Source organism: Dermacentor albipictus, chromosome 2, assembly GCF_038994185.2.
Source record: "Dermacentor albipictus isolate Rhodes 1998 colony chromosome 2, USDA_Dalb.pri_finalv2, whole genome shotgun sequence".
NCBI lineage: Eukaryota > Metazoa > Arthropoda > Arachnida > Ixodida > Ixodidae > Dermacentor > Dermacentor albipictus.
The window spans coordinates 22,365,370-22,384,396 of NC_091822.1; the positions used below are offsets into that span (position 1 = coordinate 22,365,370).

Here is a 19,027-nt window from a genome sequence, read left to right on the forward strand (position 1 = left end):
GCACCTGCTGTTGCGCTGCTAAGCACGAGGTCGTGGGATCCAATCCCGACTTCGGCGACCGCATTTCCATGGGGGCGAAATGCAAAAATACCCCTGTACTGAGATTTAGGTGCACGCTAAAGAAACCCAGGTGGTCAAACTACGGCGTGCTTCATAATGAGACCGTGGCAGTGGCTTGTAAAACCCCACAATTTAATCTTTAATTCCCGCGTCTGCATGTTCTTGAAGAATGACTTATTAAAATTCTGGGGCTTTGCACGCCAAGACAACAATACGATTATAAGGCACGGCCTAGTGGGGGACGGCGGAATAACTTTGTTTATCTCTCGCTTTAAAACGTGCTCCCAATGCACAGGCGTTCTTGCATTTTGCCTACATCAAAAATGGGCCACAGGGGTCGGAATTCGATCCTGCGCCTCTGTGCAGTACAACACGAAAGCCGCTACGCTGAGTGCGATAACAAGAGTGCTTGATGCAACTCATCATTGATAATTATCAATTAAGTGCACGTGTCTTTTACACTGGGCTCAATGTTAGGTTTTCCTTCTATTGTACTGGCGATTTGGAACGTGTGCTTGCTATGCAATGTCATGCCCACCGGAGCGCATCGGCTTGCGACTTGAAGGTAGCGTTCGCATTTTCGCGTGTCATAGTAGAAGCACAAAATGGCATGTTTATAAGTTTGTACAGATTTGCACATATGAATCATTGCGCAAACTACATTGGGGTTCAAGTGTCAATACGATAGATTTATATATTTTTTTTAAATTACTGAGGAAATTTTCATACTCGAAATGTTCATACCTCCCCATATGCTTTCTCATATAGTTACTGTTACCTTCTCATACTCAATTTGCTTCAGCGCCAACCTAGCGTTCCTCGTCTTCATGTTGACAGCTATTGTCGTTATAGGTAGCTTTGATACTAAGATGACTACGTTGTTTACAGACAGCACTTGAACTTCTTACAAACGTGCTAAAGTGACAGCAAAAATGGTTTAGCATTGCGTTATATTCAGGAAGACAAAACAGAAATAAAAAAAGTCTGTGGTGAAAACTAAGTTATACATCATGTTCAAAAGTGGAACATCGTAAGCGGATACTGTCAGTGGTAGAAGAAGCCAGTTCTCTGTCTCGCTAGGCGTGTCTGCGCCCAGCGCAGCTCCTTTGTAAACTCGATCTCGGAGAGAGCCAAGCGGTGACAGGTTGCATCGTAGTCCATGCCTTCGCGCAGCCTGTGCGCCACTACGCGGCGGCCAGTGGTTGTGGACTCGACGCAGCGCGCGAGCCAGCGCCGTGTGGTGGCCTCAATGCGGGCCACCTCTGAGGCGACGCTCTGGGCGCCGAGGGCATGCAGCTGGCTTTGCAGACGGCGAGCGAAGTGCTCGTATATGCGTGTGTCGGCTGCATTCAGCTGCGCGAGTCGGGCCACCACCCGTGGGGTCAGGGTAGTGCGGTTCTGCAATGCGTTCTTCCTAAAGGCTACGACACTGCGTAGGCTTGGCAGGCACAGCTTCTTGCGCAGCAACACGAGGGACTCGGTGAACCGCTCGGCAACCATCACAACGTCGAAGGTAGACTCGACTGTGGAAATGAGCTCGTCTACCTGCATTGAGTTCATAGCCAGCCGTTTGAAAAGTACTCCGTTTCGTTACCTAAGAACAACGTCTCGTACCTACTAACGGAGCCGAGCAAAGCGCTTTGGTCATCTTAGGAGCAACCTCATTCATTCGAGGAAAACATTTTGGTCACCTTTTAGATTAACTGAGAAAAAACTGCAAGTGTTGCGCCATGACAAAACTTCTTCTAAAACCATTTTCAAAAGAAATTCACTGGTTATTTGCCGGTAAATACGAGAGAAATACGTTAGCATAACGTCGCATTTTTTTAGGTTCCGGTTTTTTGTTTCAAACCGCGTTCAACGAATCACAGGGCGTCCCGGAGCCTTGTGTACGTACGTGCGGCCTCTTCGAGGAATAAAGCGTCGCTGACGGTGGCCCGCAGCGTGTAAAGCCGAACTAGATTGTACCTGCCGGGAGACGAGCGTGGTATTTCGAAGCTTTCAGCTGAAGCGCCTCGTGCACACTGAGGAAGGCAATTTTGCACAACACCGCATGCTAAACACCTGAATTAACAAGTGTCGTGAAGTCATTAAAACTTCTTTCTCCGGCGACAGGAAAGGATGACTAGCGCTAATTTTATCGTCAACCTGTCGTCAACGCAGATTTCCCCTCCTCAAAGGGACACTAAAAGTAGATATTAAGTTCAGTTACATTGAAAGCTTAAGCTTCTTTTAATAGCAAATTCACCATTATCAGCGAGAACAGAGTGTTTGGAAGCGAAGAAACGAGGAAATTGAGAAATTAAAAGGACGCCACCTCTTGTCCGCTGTGGTACCTCTTATAAAGTGACGCCACAGCCTCCGTTTTAGTTATCCAACTAGCGCTACAGGTTACAGGTTAAAAGTAAATTGAATAAATTTTGACAATAAATGAAATCTGCAGTAGGGCAGAGTTACTGCTGCATCTTGCTGCCTTCGTGCTAACTGCACAGTAGTGTCGACAAGTTATCGTTTCGGTCGGTCGCGCTGATCGCGCTCGCACTTTCCCTTGGTGAATGGCAAAGCTTTTATTTCGCGGCGTGCGGTATAGTCGGTGCTGTGTCACGAGAGCACTTGTCAGCTTTAGTTACCAGTTCACAGCGGCAAAATGCCGGGTTGATGCGATGTCGCGGGGTGCCCAAACAGTCCACGTCGTCGGAACAAGGATACTGAAAGCTCCGACACCAACGTGCACTACCACACTGTTCCGCGCGCCGAACCATCTACGTTCTCGCTGGCTCAGTGCATTTCCCATGCTAAAGCGGATAGTAAAGGTGCCGATCAGACTGCGTGTGTTCTCAATGCATGTCTGCCCTGAAGATTACGAGCACAATTAACTTCTGAAGCAGTCAATAGACGTGCCTTTTCAAGTGCGACTTCGTCGGAACGCTGTTCCGTCGATATTGCCTTCACACCATGAAGAGCAAGCACCTTTGCAGCAGGACGAAAGTTTCAAAATGAGTAGTGACCGTTATTGACGCAAGTGGTATGCGTCTTTCAATACTAAAACTCAACAAGTCTGCGCAGCCTTTTACAGTACTGGTAGCCAGCTGATTTTATTTACAGGCTAATGTTGGTGATTTGACCACGGTGACTGACACTGCTGTCAACGCGATTAAAAGCAGCGTGGATTTCCAGCAGAATTCTCTCCGACAATCTGTGGAGGTGCATTTCCAAGCGAGACTCAGTCACAGCGCTCTTTCGTCGATATCGCCTTTATCCTATGAAGACCGGTGCTGCAGGGCGAAAGCGTCATGGTCAGTCGGGCCTCCTTTTGACGCCACATGCTTTTTTAACTGTCGCTATTAAAACTGGGCAAGTGTGCGCTGCCTTTTACGCTACTGATAGCCAGCTGCCTTCATATACAGCCTAACGTTGTCGACTTGATGACGAAAAATAACAGTGCTGTCCCCTTCATCAAAAGCAACGCCGAAATATGCGCGTTGAGTTTATCGTGGTGGTTGCAGTCGCACCCAGAGTAGACGCCGCACGTGGCCTCATAAACTGCGAACCCATTCCAGACACTTCCCTCCGATGCGAAAAACGCGCAGACAGACAGGTCTGTAGATGTCCGCGAAAGTAAGCAGATTCCGCACAGTCGTAAATGCGAAAGGAGCGCAGGGCACGAGCGTTGCTAAGTGCAGCCGAGCGGCTCCTAGGTCTTAGCAAAAATTACTTAAGTTAAATGTGATGCAGTATGAACAAGGAGCAAATTTTCTCTCTTGTTTGGTCGCACCAAAAAGGAATATAGGTGAGGCGAGTGGAACTTTGTCTACTTTACCATGTTTCTTGGTGCTTTCTGCCATACAAATTTAGTCAGAATTGCTGTTGTTTTCCTGTCTGTCCAGGAACTGCTCTACATAATGCCATTTTCTCTAACTCTGTTCTGGTGCTCTATCATTCATACAGTGGCGTGGTGTTTTTCTGCCCTCCATCGGTCCAGGTGAACACAACTTTGAATGAAATGCAATGGACTTCAGGTGAATGTTCGAAACATACCTACGCCGAGGACATCAACTCCGCTCAAGAGCATCAGTTGGGTCCCGAAACCGGTCAAGCACCGATGTACCACCAAACAGAAGCGTAGCCAGAAATTTCGCTCGGGAGGGGGGGCTCATGTTGCAGCTCGGCCTCCTCCTTAAGGGGAAGCTTCAGCTCGGATGCTCCTATCTAAATATATGTAGAAGGAGAATTATATGTAGAAGGAGAATTCGTTTTTGATGGCAACCACAGCACCGAATTGGACGAAGTTTGTTGCATTTAAAAGAAGAAACTTGAATTCTAGGGACTGTTTGCTTTGACTTTTTTATTTAGATGGTCAGTTCTTTATTAAAGTATGTCAAAAAGCGCCAATTTTCAGTAAACAATACTATCAAGTTTAAAGCATTGTAACTCAACAATGAAAAATGATATCACAATTCTGCGAATTGACCCGACGTGGTTGCTTAGTGGCTATAGTGTCGGCCTGCTAAGCACGAGGTCGCGAGATGGAATCCCGGCCACGGCAGCCGAAGTTCGATGGGGGCGAAATGCGAAAACACCCGTGTACTTAGATTTAGGTGCACGTTAAGGTATCCCAGGTGGTCAAAATTTCCGGAGTCTCCCACTACGGCGTGTCTCATAATCAGAAAGTGGTTTTGGCACGTAAAACCCCATAATTTAATTTTAACTTTTTTTAATTCCGCGAATTGCATCTAATAGTACATCTTAATTGGAAAAAATTGATATGTTGTACATGAATCTAAAAAAATTTAGTATGATGGAAATACAGCTTTTGTAGAACCCTTGCTCACAACGTAACTAATTCACGTAAAACTCAAATTGACACACCAAATTTGTGCGCTTTGACTGTTATAGTATACGGCCTTTACAGAAGCGCGATATGTGTTCTTGATGCAGAGCTATTAGTTTGTAAACGCCACGGTTTCATCTTTTCGAACTTTCGAATTTTTCAAAATATTTTATTCAAAATTCAGGCCCTAAATCAAGATTCCGCTTTCAACAGACGCTATAACTCAAATTTCTCTCTCAAATGCAACAAATTTTATTAAAAGCGATCCAGAAGTTATCTCAGAAACGCGTTTCTGCGGTTTGTGTGTATTTGAATAGGCCGCGTCGGAGCTCGGCCCGAGCTAAAGCTTCCTCATAAACAATTGGTCGAGGAATCAAATACATGAATAATAACTGCATTACCGTCGCCAAAGATGCTGCAACCGAATTGTTGGACGCTAGGCACTGTCAAAACAAGTAAGATATGTATTTTTTTCATAAAAGAATATAACCGTATGTGCCAAAAATTGTGTCCAAAATAAATGATATTATTGCTTACATGTTTTTGTCAATTTATAACTGAAGAAAATATCACATGAACATTAGAACTCTATCAGTTTGAAACCAGCTAAGCAGTGCATGCCACTGATACGAAAAATGTAAAGCCCATGAAATTAACATGTTGAGGACAAATATGTTAATTAAACTGTCATTGAAGAACCTTGTTTACATTTTTGTACACATGCAACGGCCAATAAAAATCTCAATGACGCTGTCATTTGTTCCAATGTATTACGCAGGAGCAGCTGTCGCCAGTCGTTTCACCGAAATTATAGTCGCAACAGAGAGCACGTATAGAAAGCAGGAGTACTGCATAAGATACGAGGGTGAGTCAAATGAAAGTGAGGCAGTGCGAATACATGACAAACGGGGTACTTTATTTAAATGTAGCCTCCTTGAGCATTTAAACATTTGTCCCATTGAGTAACGAGTCGCGTGATTCCCGCCTCACAAAACTCCTTGCTTTGCTGCTTCAAAAAGTCTCCCACTGTCTCCTTGGTGTCATCGTGCGGCAAGAATTTGGTTCCCTTGAGCTGCTTCTTCAGATGCCCCAAAATGTGAAAGTCGCAAGGCGACAGGTCTAAAGTGTATGGCGGATGTTTCAGCTTTTCCCACTTACACTTTGCCAGTTTTGTATTAACCACATCAGCGACACGGGGATGGGCATTGTCGTGGAACAAGATGACCCTATTCGTAAATTTTCTACGTCGTGTGTTCTTGATTGCGACACGCAGCCGATCCGGCGTTTCACAATATCGGAAACAATTGATAGACTGTGAAGGTTTAGCAAATTCTAGAACTAATGGCCCCTGACGATCGAAAAAAAAACTAAACAGCACCTTTCCGGCGGAAATGGCGGCCTTTGCTTTCTTGGGGGTGGTGAATTTGAATGTTTCCACTGTAAGCTTTGCCGTCGTGTTTCAGGCTCGTAGAAGTGGCACCATGGTTCGTCTGCGATCACAATTGGAGACAAGAAATCGTCACCCTCATTCTCATACCGGATCGGATGAGTCAAGGCAGCGCCGAACTTCTCATTCTTCTGGCGGTGGTTCAAAATCTTGGGCATCCATTGCGCACACGAGAGCCGATACCCAAGATGTTCATAAATTATGCGAGAACCGGACCGTGACTGATGTTCACACGCTCTGCCAGTTCACCAATTCTTATCCTTCGTTCTTGTCTCATCAGCTCATCAAGATTTGCAATTATGTTGGGGGTGATTGTCCGGTGGCTTTGGCCCAGTCTTAGATCGTCTTTGCAACTTTCACGTCCTTCTTTGAACCGCTTTCTCCAACACTTCACAGTGGCCAATGAAATGCAATGTTCAACGTACACGGCTGCCATACGGCAGCTAATTTCTTTTCAGGAAACACCTTCAGCTGTCAAAAACTTCACCACACCATGCTGCTCAACTTCTGCGGCGTGCATTATGACACGCAACCATGTTGAACCCAGTTTATGAGGGCATTAAAGAACATTTATTCTCAGACCTGCGTGTCACTTTGGTAAATGAGAGGTGCCTGTGTACTACGCGCAGGCCTTGCAGATAATGAACAGAACCATAATTGCGCAGGGTGGGTAGGCTCACTTTCATTTGACTCGTCCTCGTACATTAGAAATGCGAAGATACAATGGAATATACAAAGGCGAAGGTAAAGGTTGATAAAGGGCAAAAAATTGTCACTCGAAACAAAGTTCATTGCACGTATACACAAAACCTCGCAACAAGTATTTAAATATACATATAAGTGGCCAATAAATCTACATATCTAAGAAAAGGTCACTGTATACGATGCGCCAAACAGGGCAAATAAACATGCTGCTCAATCAGATTCATAGAATCCTAGATCCCACCCCAATTCCATCCACTCCACCCGATGTATCGCGTGCGACGGAAGGCGGCGCGTTTCCTTCCCGCTTCTCTTCTTTGCGCACACAAGACTGAGCCACCATTGCCGACAGTCGCACATACAGCATGCGGCGTGCGGTCACGATGTAATCGCCCTTGAACGCTATACAGAACATGAGGGTGACGACAGCAATGAGCCTGGAGTGTCCATATAATTGCTACGGCAATAAAATCATAAGAGTGTCCGGCAACTGAAGTGTCCCGTGGCCCATTACTTTCCGCAAAAGAAGTAACAAAATCGAACTTTCACCATGCGACAATTCGCTGCGCCGCAACATGCTTTTTATTTCCTTTTGTGGGGCAGGGGCACCGAAATAAAAAAAATTGCAAAGGAAAGTATCTTGACCACAATCGAATGCGTAATGTGGCTACCGAAGGAGTAATGAGGAAGAATGAACGTTTATTGTGAGAAACAGCGAGAAAGTGTACTTTCTTCGCCCTATAGGTGGGCGGCTCTCTTAGTCGAGAAACCCGTTGGCTAATGCCGCCACCCGGGCCCCGTCCACCAGACTTCGCTGATCTTCTAGGCTCTGTGTCTTTAGCATTGCATCCCACGTTTCTTCGATCGCTTGTAGCGGTTCTGCGGCATCATGTTGACTCTTTTTCTCGCGGTGTGGGCACACCAACATCATGTGTTGGAGGGTGTCTGGTACATCACAATATCGGCATAGGTATTATAATTTAGTGGGGTGCATCCGGTGCATGATGATTCCATGGACATATTGAAGAATACTTGAGACGCTTGGTCCACAGAAAACCTTACGCATACTGCTCGGTATCCTGCACCAGCAATACAAGACTTTCCGGAGATGTTGCGCTCCAGAGAACACGGTGCAATCCGTCGAGTCTCCACGGTGATAGCGGCGAGCGACCATTGTTTCTTTTTCTCGTCTGCTAGCCAGAAAGCGTCCGAAACTCTGCCAGGCGAAAATCCACTCGGCCAGAGAAAGCCGAACGCTCACCAAAGTGCACCGTGCGGTAGTCGGGGCAACACGAGAAAAATGCATGCGCTCTGGTTGGCTCTGGCAGCCCGTGAGTAGGGTCATTATTATTATCATCAGTCTGGTTACGCCCACTGCAGGGCAAAGGCCTCTCCCATACTTATCCAGCAATCCCGGTCATGTACTAATTGTGGCCATGTCGTCCCTGCAAACTTCTTAATCTCATCCGCCCGCCTAACTTTCTGCCGCCCCCTGATACGCTTTCCTTCCCTTGGAATCCAGTCCGTAACCTTTAATGACCATCGGTTATCTTCCCTCCTCATTACATGTCCTGCCCATGCCCATTTCTATTTCTTGATTTCAACAAAGGTGTCATTTACTCATGTTTGTTCCCTCACCCAGTCTGATCTTTTCTTATCCCTTAACGTTACACCCATCATTCTTCTTTCCATAGCTCGTTGCGTTGTCCTCAATTTAAGTAGAACCCCTTTCGTAAGCCTCCAGGTTTCTGCCCTGTAGGTGAGTATTGGTAAGACACAGCTATTATACACTTTTCTCTTGAGGGATAATGGAAATCTGTTGTTCATGATCTGAGAATGCCTGCCAAATGCACCCCAGCCCATTCTTATTCTTCCGATTATTTCTGTCTCATGATCCGGATCCGCCGTCACTACCTGCCCTAAGTAGATATATTCCCTTACCACTTCCAGTGCCTCGCTACCTATTGTAAATTGCTGTTCTCTTCCGAGACCGTTAAACACTGCTTTAGTTTTCTACAGATTAGTTTTTAGACTCACTCTTCTGCTTTGCCTCTCCAGGTCAATGAGCAGGTATTGCAATTGGTCCCCTGAGTTACTAAGCAAGGCAATATCATCAGCGAGTCGCAAGTTACTAAGGTATTCTCCATTAGCTTTTATCCCCAATTCTTCCCAATTATGAGTAGTAGGGTAGCGAGAAAAAAATTGGGGACGCTCAATGTGTCCTCGCGAATAAAAGTGAACGTAGAAAAAATAAATAAGAACATAGTTACCCTTGCTGGCTTTATTGTCTTCACATGGATGCTCTGGCGTAGGTAAAAAAAAAACGTTGATAATTTTTTGTGTGACATGACAGCGGAACATAACCACCGCAACGCTTCGTCTCATCAGACCTAGCTGCGTGCTTTGGCAACTTGTCTGATAGTGTGTTCATTTCGCTTGTCTCGTTGTATGTTCCGATGTACGACTTTAGAAAATTCAATCACCTTTGACGTCAACTGTTTATAGCAACAATAAACCCCCAAAGTTCCGCAATTGAAAATCTAAAGCACAACTTCGCAAATGCCAATGCATCTTTCACATCAAAAATGTATGACTAATTTATACCAATAATGTTTCGGAATTGACATCCATGCGCACCGTAGGTTCCGTGGACTGCGCGAGATGCCACGGCGACCCAGTTCGCCATCAAAACGCCCTTGAAACTTCGTACTCGGATGGGGCTGCTTGTGTTATGTGACTACTGGTGCATGGGCGTTGCCGGGAAATCCAGCCCGAGTTCGGAATGTTAGCGGTGAAACGTTTTTTTTTTTTTCGAAGGTGAAAAAGATGTTTTAGACAAAATGCAGAATGATTTCCAGCGCCGGGGGTTGCTTTTGGCAGCGGTGCATGGACAGCACGAAAACATTTCGGGGGTGGGGGGCTGAAGCCCTATAAGACCCCCAAGACCCCCTCCCCCTGGCTACGCCCCTGCCACCAAAGGACATCAGCTACATTTTCTCACCTGACGTGTCCCCGGTACTGCAATACCCTGACATGCATGGCGCAACATACGAGCGGGAAGAACTGACTTGCACCTCAGAAGTGACACTTGATGACTAAGTAAGCGTTGCATACTACTGTGCATGTTCGCGTATAAAGGTTCCAATGCAAAGGTGCAAAATGTGTTTGCGTTCTTTGCATGTTTATAGTAAATTGATGTTTGCTTGTTTATTGCAAAACAGTGGGACCGGTTATAAGTGATGTAAGGGTGCATATGATGGATGGTGGCAATAGCGCGACATAGAGCTGCCCACGTCGGTCACTGAACTGCACTAACCAATTGCAGTGACAGATCTGAAAAAGAAGTTTTCCTGGTTTCAGTGGAGCAGTTGCAAAATGACAATTGCAGAGAAGGCGTCGCAGACTGAGAGAGCTGTCCTGCATATATACATAGAGTTTGCAGGTAAATTCAGTCCTGTCCTAGCAATTATTTGATGCGGAGGTGCAGCATTTAGTGCACTTCAAGGTAATGAAGGCCATAAAGGGTATTTATTGGTGCTAAAAAGCAAACGTGTGTTAACGGGACACTAAAGGGAAATACGAAGTTAACGTAGATTGAAAGATTAGGTTTTTGTAATAGCAAATTCACCATTCTCAACGAGAAGGGGTTATTGGTACGGGAGAAAAGTACAAAATTTAGAAATTGGAGGGGCACCACCTGTCGTGCGTTGTGGTACCTCTCATAAAGTGAGTCAGAGCCTCTATTTTAATTATTGAGCTAGAATTCCATTACGCGCACTACATCTCCACACGCTCTAGAAGGAAGACCTTAAGTGAATTATTTCACCCAGGCACATAGCTATCACATGCTCTGCGCACACAACATAGAATGACGAACGCCATTTTATCTGTTGCGCGGTTGCCGCTAGACTTGACTCGCGAGCTGTAAAATTCTCGAAATGAGCCGGTGAAATCCGCAAGGTGTAGCGTTCCTTCTTGTAAGGACGGCCGCTGATTCGCGGCAACGAAGACGGTGACGCTGCTCGGCTTTTGGCGTTAAAAAAAATTCGATTATGGAGTTTTACGTGCCAAAACCACTTTCTCATTATGAGGCATGGCGTAGTGGAGGACTCCGGAAATTTGGACCACCTGGGGTCCTTTAACGTGCGCCTAAGTTTAAGTGCACGGGTGCTTTCGCAATTCGCCCCCATTGAAATGTGGCTGCCGAGGCCGGGATCTGATCCCGCGACCTCTTGCTCAACAGCCCAGCACCATAGCCACTGAGCAACCATGGCGGGTGACTTCTGGCGTGGGCGATTCAAACTGAGTGGCGGCACCAGGGAGTTTTCGTGGCAGTTTTCGACCCAGCAAATTCGTTTATGCGTGCTCCCACAACGCGATGATTTACTTCTACACAGATAATTTATTAATGTAGCCAAAGCTATTATTTTTCGTTAATGTCCATCTAGGTTCACCGCAGATTTTTGAATGAATGAGGGAGTGCATTTGTGTCAGAGTGCCAGTATAAGAGTTGACAACAAGGGGTGCCTATTTCAGCTTTACATGTATGGGGGGCGTGCGGAAAACAAAGATTACTTTCTTGCCCCCCGAAACAATCTGCTGACACTGTTGAACATGTGCCGCACTTCCTTCTCTACATCATGCACAGTCAGCCTCTCCTGTTCTGGGACCCGCATTACAGCTAAGACGGAATGCCCAAGTGAACATGGTGAGCCAGCCACCGGTAGGAACGAAACCGAAAGGCAATGCCGACTTGTCGGCTGCAATGCCCTTCTCCGGTTCAAGTATTGCTGGGACATTCCGGATGATGAAGGTTATGGGTGTTCAAGTCATTGGGCACAAAACGTTTCTATGTTACCGGATGGTGTACCTTCTCCGGCTGTCACTGCAGTAAGCACATTGATCTGTCATGAATATCAGTCAGCAACATATTGAACAACGCGATATCTCGTAAGCAGCTAGGAGAAGTTTCATATTAATCGCTTGTGTAATTACTCACTCTAATGGCAAAATATTAGGCTGAGAAATATTTATATGCTGTTATGGCTCGTCACTACAATACAAAACTGCTAATTTGCTTTTGTTCATGTAACAGTAAAACCTACACTCAAAAATAATTTCCAAATTTTGTGTAGCTAAACTGAGGTATGCTTAGTGTACAAGCACTCGGCATAATACTGGCACTCTGAGGCTAGTTTCTAAAGCTTTACGTTTACTAAATCCAAATAATAACTGAATGAGACAAGGATTTCAAAATTCTCAGTCACTTTTATAGTCCATAAAAAGCAAACAACGCGCAATAATACAGAAGATATGCGCAGTATGAATATAATATGTTTCCCAGCAACAGAGAATTACATTATTCTAAGCACACTCGACGCTCATCTTACATTTTTGCTAGCATAGCATGTATGCAGCTATAGAAATTGTAGCATCTGATTTCAGAAAACCTATAATGTAAAAGTAAGGCAAAGCGGCATAGCGCTTTGTTTGTAGATAATATTTCAATAAGGTCCTCAGTTTATGTTTTGTAGAAAAAAATTCCCTTAGTAGTGTAGAAAACGGAAGGTTAGTTTCTGAATTTAGTGACTCGTATGCAGTACTGAAGCTTTCATCGCGTTTGCGGGGAATTTCAATGTAGTTTCCTGTCCTTGCATCTCTTTTACGCCGATAATGTCTGCAAATCTTTGCTACATAAGATGTACAACCTTTTTAACGTAATTAATTCCTTTTGCATACACCAATGAGGGGTTTTGTGGCTGCACGTCTGCAATATCTCTCACGTAACGCGGGAATTTGAAGGACGTTGCAACCTGCACCTCATCCTTGCGTATCATGCTGAATAAAATACAAAGCATGAATATAATCCAAAAGAGTTACTTTCAGTTTTTATCCAAGGCTTTGCGTTAGCATGTTCTGCACGTCTGTACTTATTTTAAAGTTCAAATAACAGCTCAAGAACAGCAGAGGGGACAGAAGATAGAACATAGCGCTAACTGCACTAACTTCCAACAGCGTATTTTCTCTTCAGAAGGCATAGCAAGTTTTATAGCCTCACATCATCACATGGACCATGCGCAAAACACCATAACAAAGCCATACAAAATTTAACGTGGCATCGATAGCCCGAGGTATCTGTCCTCCTTTTCAATAGCCTGCGCAGCTATTCATCCGTGGTGAATGAAAATCCAGGTAGACCAAAGATAGACAAAGATAGACAAAAAATTGCGGTAATCGCGTACATGCATACAATCACGTACTATCTGAAAAAGGTTGCTCAGCGTGTTAACGCCAAATTTGTCTTCTCTGCCCCTGAAAAATTAGGCAACCTGTGCAAGATAACCGTCCCCGCATCTCGGCCTAAATTAGGGTGCCTTATTACACACAAGAATGAATTCATAGATTGCACGAACAACGTGGTGTATCGGATCCCCTGTCCTGTGGTAAATTTAACATCGGACAGACGGGCCGCTGCGTTAACGAAAGACTGAAAGAGCACAAGGATAATCTTGACCGCCCTATGCAGGGTTGGCGTTCTGCCCACTGCTGCATGTGTGGATGTAAGGCAAGATACGAAAAATGTAATATCATACCAAAACACAGTGATCGCGTCACGCGTGAAATTATGGAAGCGGAAAGAATTCTATGTTTAAACATGCCCTCTGAAACGCTAACTGACAAGGAGGTAAGATACCTCGGGCTGTCGATGCCAGGTTGAATTTTGTATGGCTTTGTCGCGGCGTTCTGCGCCTGGTGTAACCTATGTAACCGTCCTCACACATTATTAGCTTCGTTGTGCAATTATAGGCAGCATGTGTAATGTGACATGATTGGACTGATTCTTCGGGCTTTTGACGATGTTTGGCGAACTGAACGAATCCTTATCCCTGTCGCGGAATACGTAATCGACGACGTCATGAGGAAGCATCTGTCTACTTCACCGTTTTTCACGTAGACAGCCTTTCTAAAGATATGGATGAAGCCGGAGGATATTCATGAGACCGCGTTCGTTACTTCTGACGGGAGATGCGGATCTCGTCCAATGGCATTCGGAGTTCTGCAAGGCTCCTCAGACGATGCAAAGAGTCATGCGTCGCACGTTTAACGGGCTACCTATGACATGTACATATATAGACGATGGAAAATGAGCAGCTACACTGACGAAAGATCTCAATTTGCTCGGCGTGGCACTTTGAAGAGTTGTTGCCCGCCCACTAAGACACGTATGGCTGGGGACAGGCGCAATTTGCTGGGGAGCCGTATCAGTATCGTTTGGCATATATTGTCCCGCGTCGCCCCAAGCGCAGCTGAGCGTTTGGAATCGGACTGCGCAGCGTCGCCTCAGTCGCTGCTGAGCGTTTGGTATATATTGCCCCGCGTCGCCCCAAGCACTATTGAGCGTTTGGCTATGTTGCCCCGCGTCGCCTTAGACGCTGCTGAGCGTTTGGGATCGGATTGTCCCGCGTCGCCCAAGACGCTGCTGAGCGTTTGGCATATAATGCCACGCGTCGCCGCAAACACTACAGAGCGTTTGGGATATATTGCCCCGCGTCACTAGATAACGTTCTAGCGTTGTTCTAGAGAAACTGGCCACCCTGTATACGCAATGCCTCATGACCTCGAGCGTACCCGAATCTTGGAAGAACGCTAACATAATCCTAATCCATAAGAAAGGGGACGCCAAAGACTTGAAAAATTATAGACCGATCAGCTTACTGTCCGTTGCCTACAAACTATTCACTAAGGTAATCGCAAATAGAATCGGGAACACCTTAGACTTCTGTCAAGCAAAGGACCAGGCAGGATTCCGTAAAGGCTACTCAACAATAGATCATATTCACACTATCAATCAGGTGATAGAGAAATGTGTGGAATATAACCAACCCCTATATATAGCTTTCATTGATTACGAGAAAGCGTTTGATTCTGTCGAAACCTCAGCAGTCATGGAGGCATTACGGAATCAGGGTGTAGACGAGCCGTATGTAAAAATACTGAAAGATATCTATAGCGGCTCCACAGCCACCGTAGTCCTCCATAAAGAAAGCAACAAAATCCCAATAAAGAAAGGCGTCAGACAGGGAGATACGATCTCTCCAATGCTATTCACAGCCTGTTTACAGGAGGTATTCAGAGACCTGGATTGGGAAGAATTGGGGATAAAAGTTGATGGAGAATACCTTAGTAACTTGCGATTCGCTGATGATATTGCTTTGCTTAGTAACTCAGGGGACCAATTGCAATGCATGCTCACTGACCTGGAGAGGCAAAGCAGAAGAGTGGGTTTAAAGATTAATCTGCAGAAAACTAAAGTAATGTTTAACAGTCTAGGAAGAGAACAGCAATTTACAATAGACAGCGAGGCACTGGAAGTAGTAAGGGAATACATCTACTTAGGGCAGGTAGTGACGGCAGATCCGGATCATGAGACAGAAATAATCAGAAGAATAAGAATGGGCTGGGGTGCGTTTGGCAGGCATTCTCAGATCATGAACAGCAGGTTGCCATTATCCCTCAAGAGGAAAGTGTATAATAGCTGCGTCTTACCAGTACTCACCTACGGGGCAGAAACCTGGCGGCTTACGAAAAGAGTTCTACTTAAATTGAGGACGACGCAACGAGCTATGGAAAGAAGAATGATAGGTGTAACGTTAAGGGATAAGAAAAGAGCAGATTGGGTGAGGGAACAAACGCGAGTTAATGGCATCTTAGTTGAAATCAAGAAAAAGAAATGGGCATGGGCAGGACATGTAATGAGGAGGGAGGATAACCGATGGTCATTAATGTTACGGACTGGATCCCAAGAGAAGGGAAGCGTAGCAGGGGGCGGCAGAAAGTTAGGTGGGCGGATGAGATTAAGAAGTTTGCAGGGACGGCATGGCCACAATTAGTACATGACCGGGGTTGTTGGAGACGTACGGGAGAGGCCTTTGCCCTGCAGTGGGCGTAACTAGGCTGATGATGATGATGATGATGCCCCGCGTCGCCCCAAGCACTACTGAGCGTTTGGCTATGTTCCCCGCGTCGCCTTAGACGCTGCTGAGCGTTTGGGATCGGATTGTCCCGCGTCGCCCAAGACGCTGCTGAGCGTTTGGCATATAATGCCACGCGTCGCCGCAAACACTACAGAGCGTTTGGGATATATTGCCCCGCGTCGCCCCAAGCGCTACTGAGCGTTTGGCTATGTTCCCCGCGTCGCCTTAGACGCTGCTGAGCGTTTCGGATCGGATTGTCCCGCGTCGCCCAAGATGCTTCTGAGCGTTTGCCATATAATGCCACGCGTCGCCGCAAACACTACAGAGCGTTTGGGATATATTGCCCCGCGTCGCCCCAAACACTGCTGAGCGTTTGGCTATGTTGCCCCGCATCGCCTTAGACGCTGATGAGCGTTTGGGATCGGATTCTCCCGCGTCGCCCAAGACGCTGCTGAGCGTTTGGCATATAATGCCACGCGTCGCCGCAAACACTACAGAGCGTTTGGGATATATTGCCCCGCGTCGCCCCAAGCACTACTGAGCGTTTGGCTATGTTCCCCGCGTCGCCTTAGACGCTGCTGAGCGTTTGGGATCGGATTGTCCCGCGTCGCCCAAGACGCTTCTGAGCGTTTGGCATATAATGCCACGCGTCGCCGCAAACACTACAGAGCGTTTGGGATATATTGCCCCGCGTCGCCCCAAGCACTACTGGGCGTTTGGCTATGTTGCCCCGCGTCGCCTTAGACGCTGCTGAGCGTTTGGGATCGGATTGTCCCGCGTCGCCGAAGACGCTGCTGAGCGTTTGGCATATAATGCCACGCGTCGCCGCAAACACTACAGAGCGTTTGGGATATATTGCCCCGCGTCGCCCCAAGCACTACTGAGCGTTTGGCTATGTTCCCCGCGTCGCCTTAGACGCTGCTGAGCGTTTGGGATCGGATTGTCCCGCGTCACCCAAGACGCTGCTGAGCGTTTGGCATATAATGCCACGCGTCGCCGCAAACACTACAGAGCGTTTGGGATATATTGCCCCGCGTCGCCCCAAGCACTACTGAGCGTTTGGCTATGTTCCCCGCGTCGCCTTAGACGCTGCTGAGCGTTTGGGATCGGATTGTCCCGCGTAGCCCAAGACGCTGCTGAGCGTTTGGCCTATAATGGCACGCGTCGCCGCAAACACTACAGAGCGTTTGGGATATATTGCCCCTCGTCGCCCCAGAGGCCACCGAACGTTTGGGATCGGATTGCGCAGCGTCGCCCAAGACGCTGCTGAGCGTTTGGTATATATTGGACCTATTTTGTGCGTCCCTAAGAACACACGGTGCCATATAGAGTTGACTCTAAACAGCTAGCGATACAACGTATTGTCGCAATCAAAACATTTCATCTTTGAGGCGGGTACGGCCTGGGGATTCCAGTTTCTTGCTTCTCTAAGAACACACGCTGCCACCTAGAGCTGCCTCTAAACAGCTAGCGATACAGCGTATTACCACGATCAAAACAAGTCTTGTTTGAGGCGGGTACAGCAGCGAGATTCCTCTTTCGTGCTTCCCTAACAACACACGCTTCCATCGAGAGCTTCACTTCACTTCACTTCACTTTTATTTTCCTTAAAGACCCCTCAATGGGGGTATTACATAAGGGGTGGGGTTTACAAATGTGCATTTTATTTGGTGGCCACATGAGTTCAATGAAGAATATTAGTAATAAGCTTATCAGCAAACGTCGTTGAACAGGTCATTTCAGTTATGTGACAGGGCAGGCCGTTCCAGTCGCTTGATTATCGGCAAAAGAAGGACGCAGAGAAGGTTGTAGTTTGGCTGCATGGACGGGTTACTTGCAAGTAACGGGTTACTGCCTCTAAACAGCTAGCGATACAACGTACTGCCGCAATCAAAACAAGTCGTGTTTGTGGTGGGTACGGCCGCGGGAGTCCTCTTTCGTGCTTCCCTAGCAACACACGCTGCCATTTAGCGCTTCCTCTAAACAGCTAACGATTAAACATATTGCCGCAATCAAAACAAGTCATGTTTGAGACGGGTACGGCCGAGGGATTCCTCTTTCGTGCTTCCCTAAGAACACACGGTGCCATCTAAAGCTGCCTCTTAACAGCTAGCGATGCAACGTATTGCCGCAATCAAAACAAGTCTTGTTTGAGGCTGATACGGCAGCGGGATTCCTCTTTCGTGCTTCCCTAACAACACACGCTGCCACCTAGAGCTGCCTCTGCGAACCATGCGCACAGCCTCCGTAATGCACCTCGCGCCGGTGCGTGTGAACACCGAGAAACGCGTCATACGGGAACCAGATTTCTCTCTCCCACTCTCTTTTGAACACAGTGCGCCAACTAATGGCACTCCACTAGATGGCGAGTTTTTATGGATGTATTGTTCAGGGCTCGGTAGTGGCGACGAACTGACAAGCTTTTCGTGCCTTTTTTGAGCTTGCTTCTCTTCTTGATTTGTAGATTCTTTGTCTTTAAATAATGAGTGGGCAGTTTATTTTTTCAGTCTCTCCCTTTCTTCGTGTGCGCGGGTTTGTTTCGTGTATATTTGCTTTTGCAGGATAGTTAAAGCGTCCTTTCGCGCCACGTTCTTAAATACCTGCAACTGAGTTGGACGTTAAGTCTTTATAGCCTCTAAATTGTAGCTTCGAATTGGCAAGACTAATAGCTATTAGTGGGTTTACTGTGTGTGCTTTTGTATCGGAAATATTGCTCTTGTAGGAAAGCGAGAGCTTGGCCGCGTGGGAGAACACGCATGAAAACGTGTCATACCTTTACTCTGTGAGGCCAATTCCTTCCAATTGCTTTTAAATCATTGGTGAGAATTACTTTTTTGGCATTTTAAGGATTTAGATTCTGTGCCTATGTGTTTTGGTAAAAGGCACGTGTTCTGCATTATTATAGTATTATAGTATTTGCATCAGAAAAAGCCGAGCAATACATGGCAAGGAAGCCGGGAAAGCAGGCAGTCCGCGTGGGTCCCTCAAGGCAGGTGAGGGGACAGATGAGAA

General features: G+C 46.5%; 1 protein-coding gene across 4 annotated transcripts in view; it reads right to left on the minus strand.

The window, feature by feature from the left end:
* Positions 1-993: 993 nt before the first annotated feature.
* Positions 994-19,027, minus strand: part of LOC135897941 (galactose-3-O-sulfotransferase 3-like) — a 128,975-nt gene continuing 110,941 nt past the window's right edge. For all 4 annotated transcript variants that reach the window (XM_065426651.1, XM_065426652.2, XM_065426653.2 and 1 more), the window contains one exon: positions 994-1,605. In XM_065426651.1, coding sequence (XP_065282723.1) covers positions 1,105-1,605 — 501 coding nt within the window. In that variant the 3' untranslated portion in view covers positions 994-1,104. The remainder of the gene's footprint in view (positions 1,606-19,027) is intronic.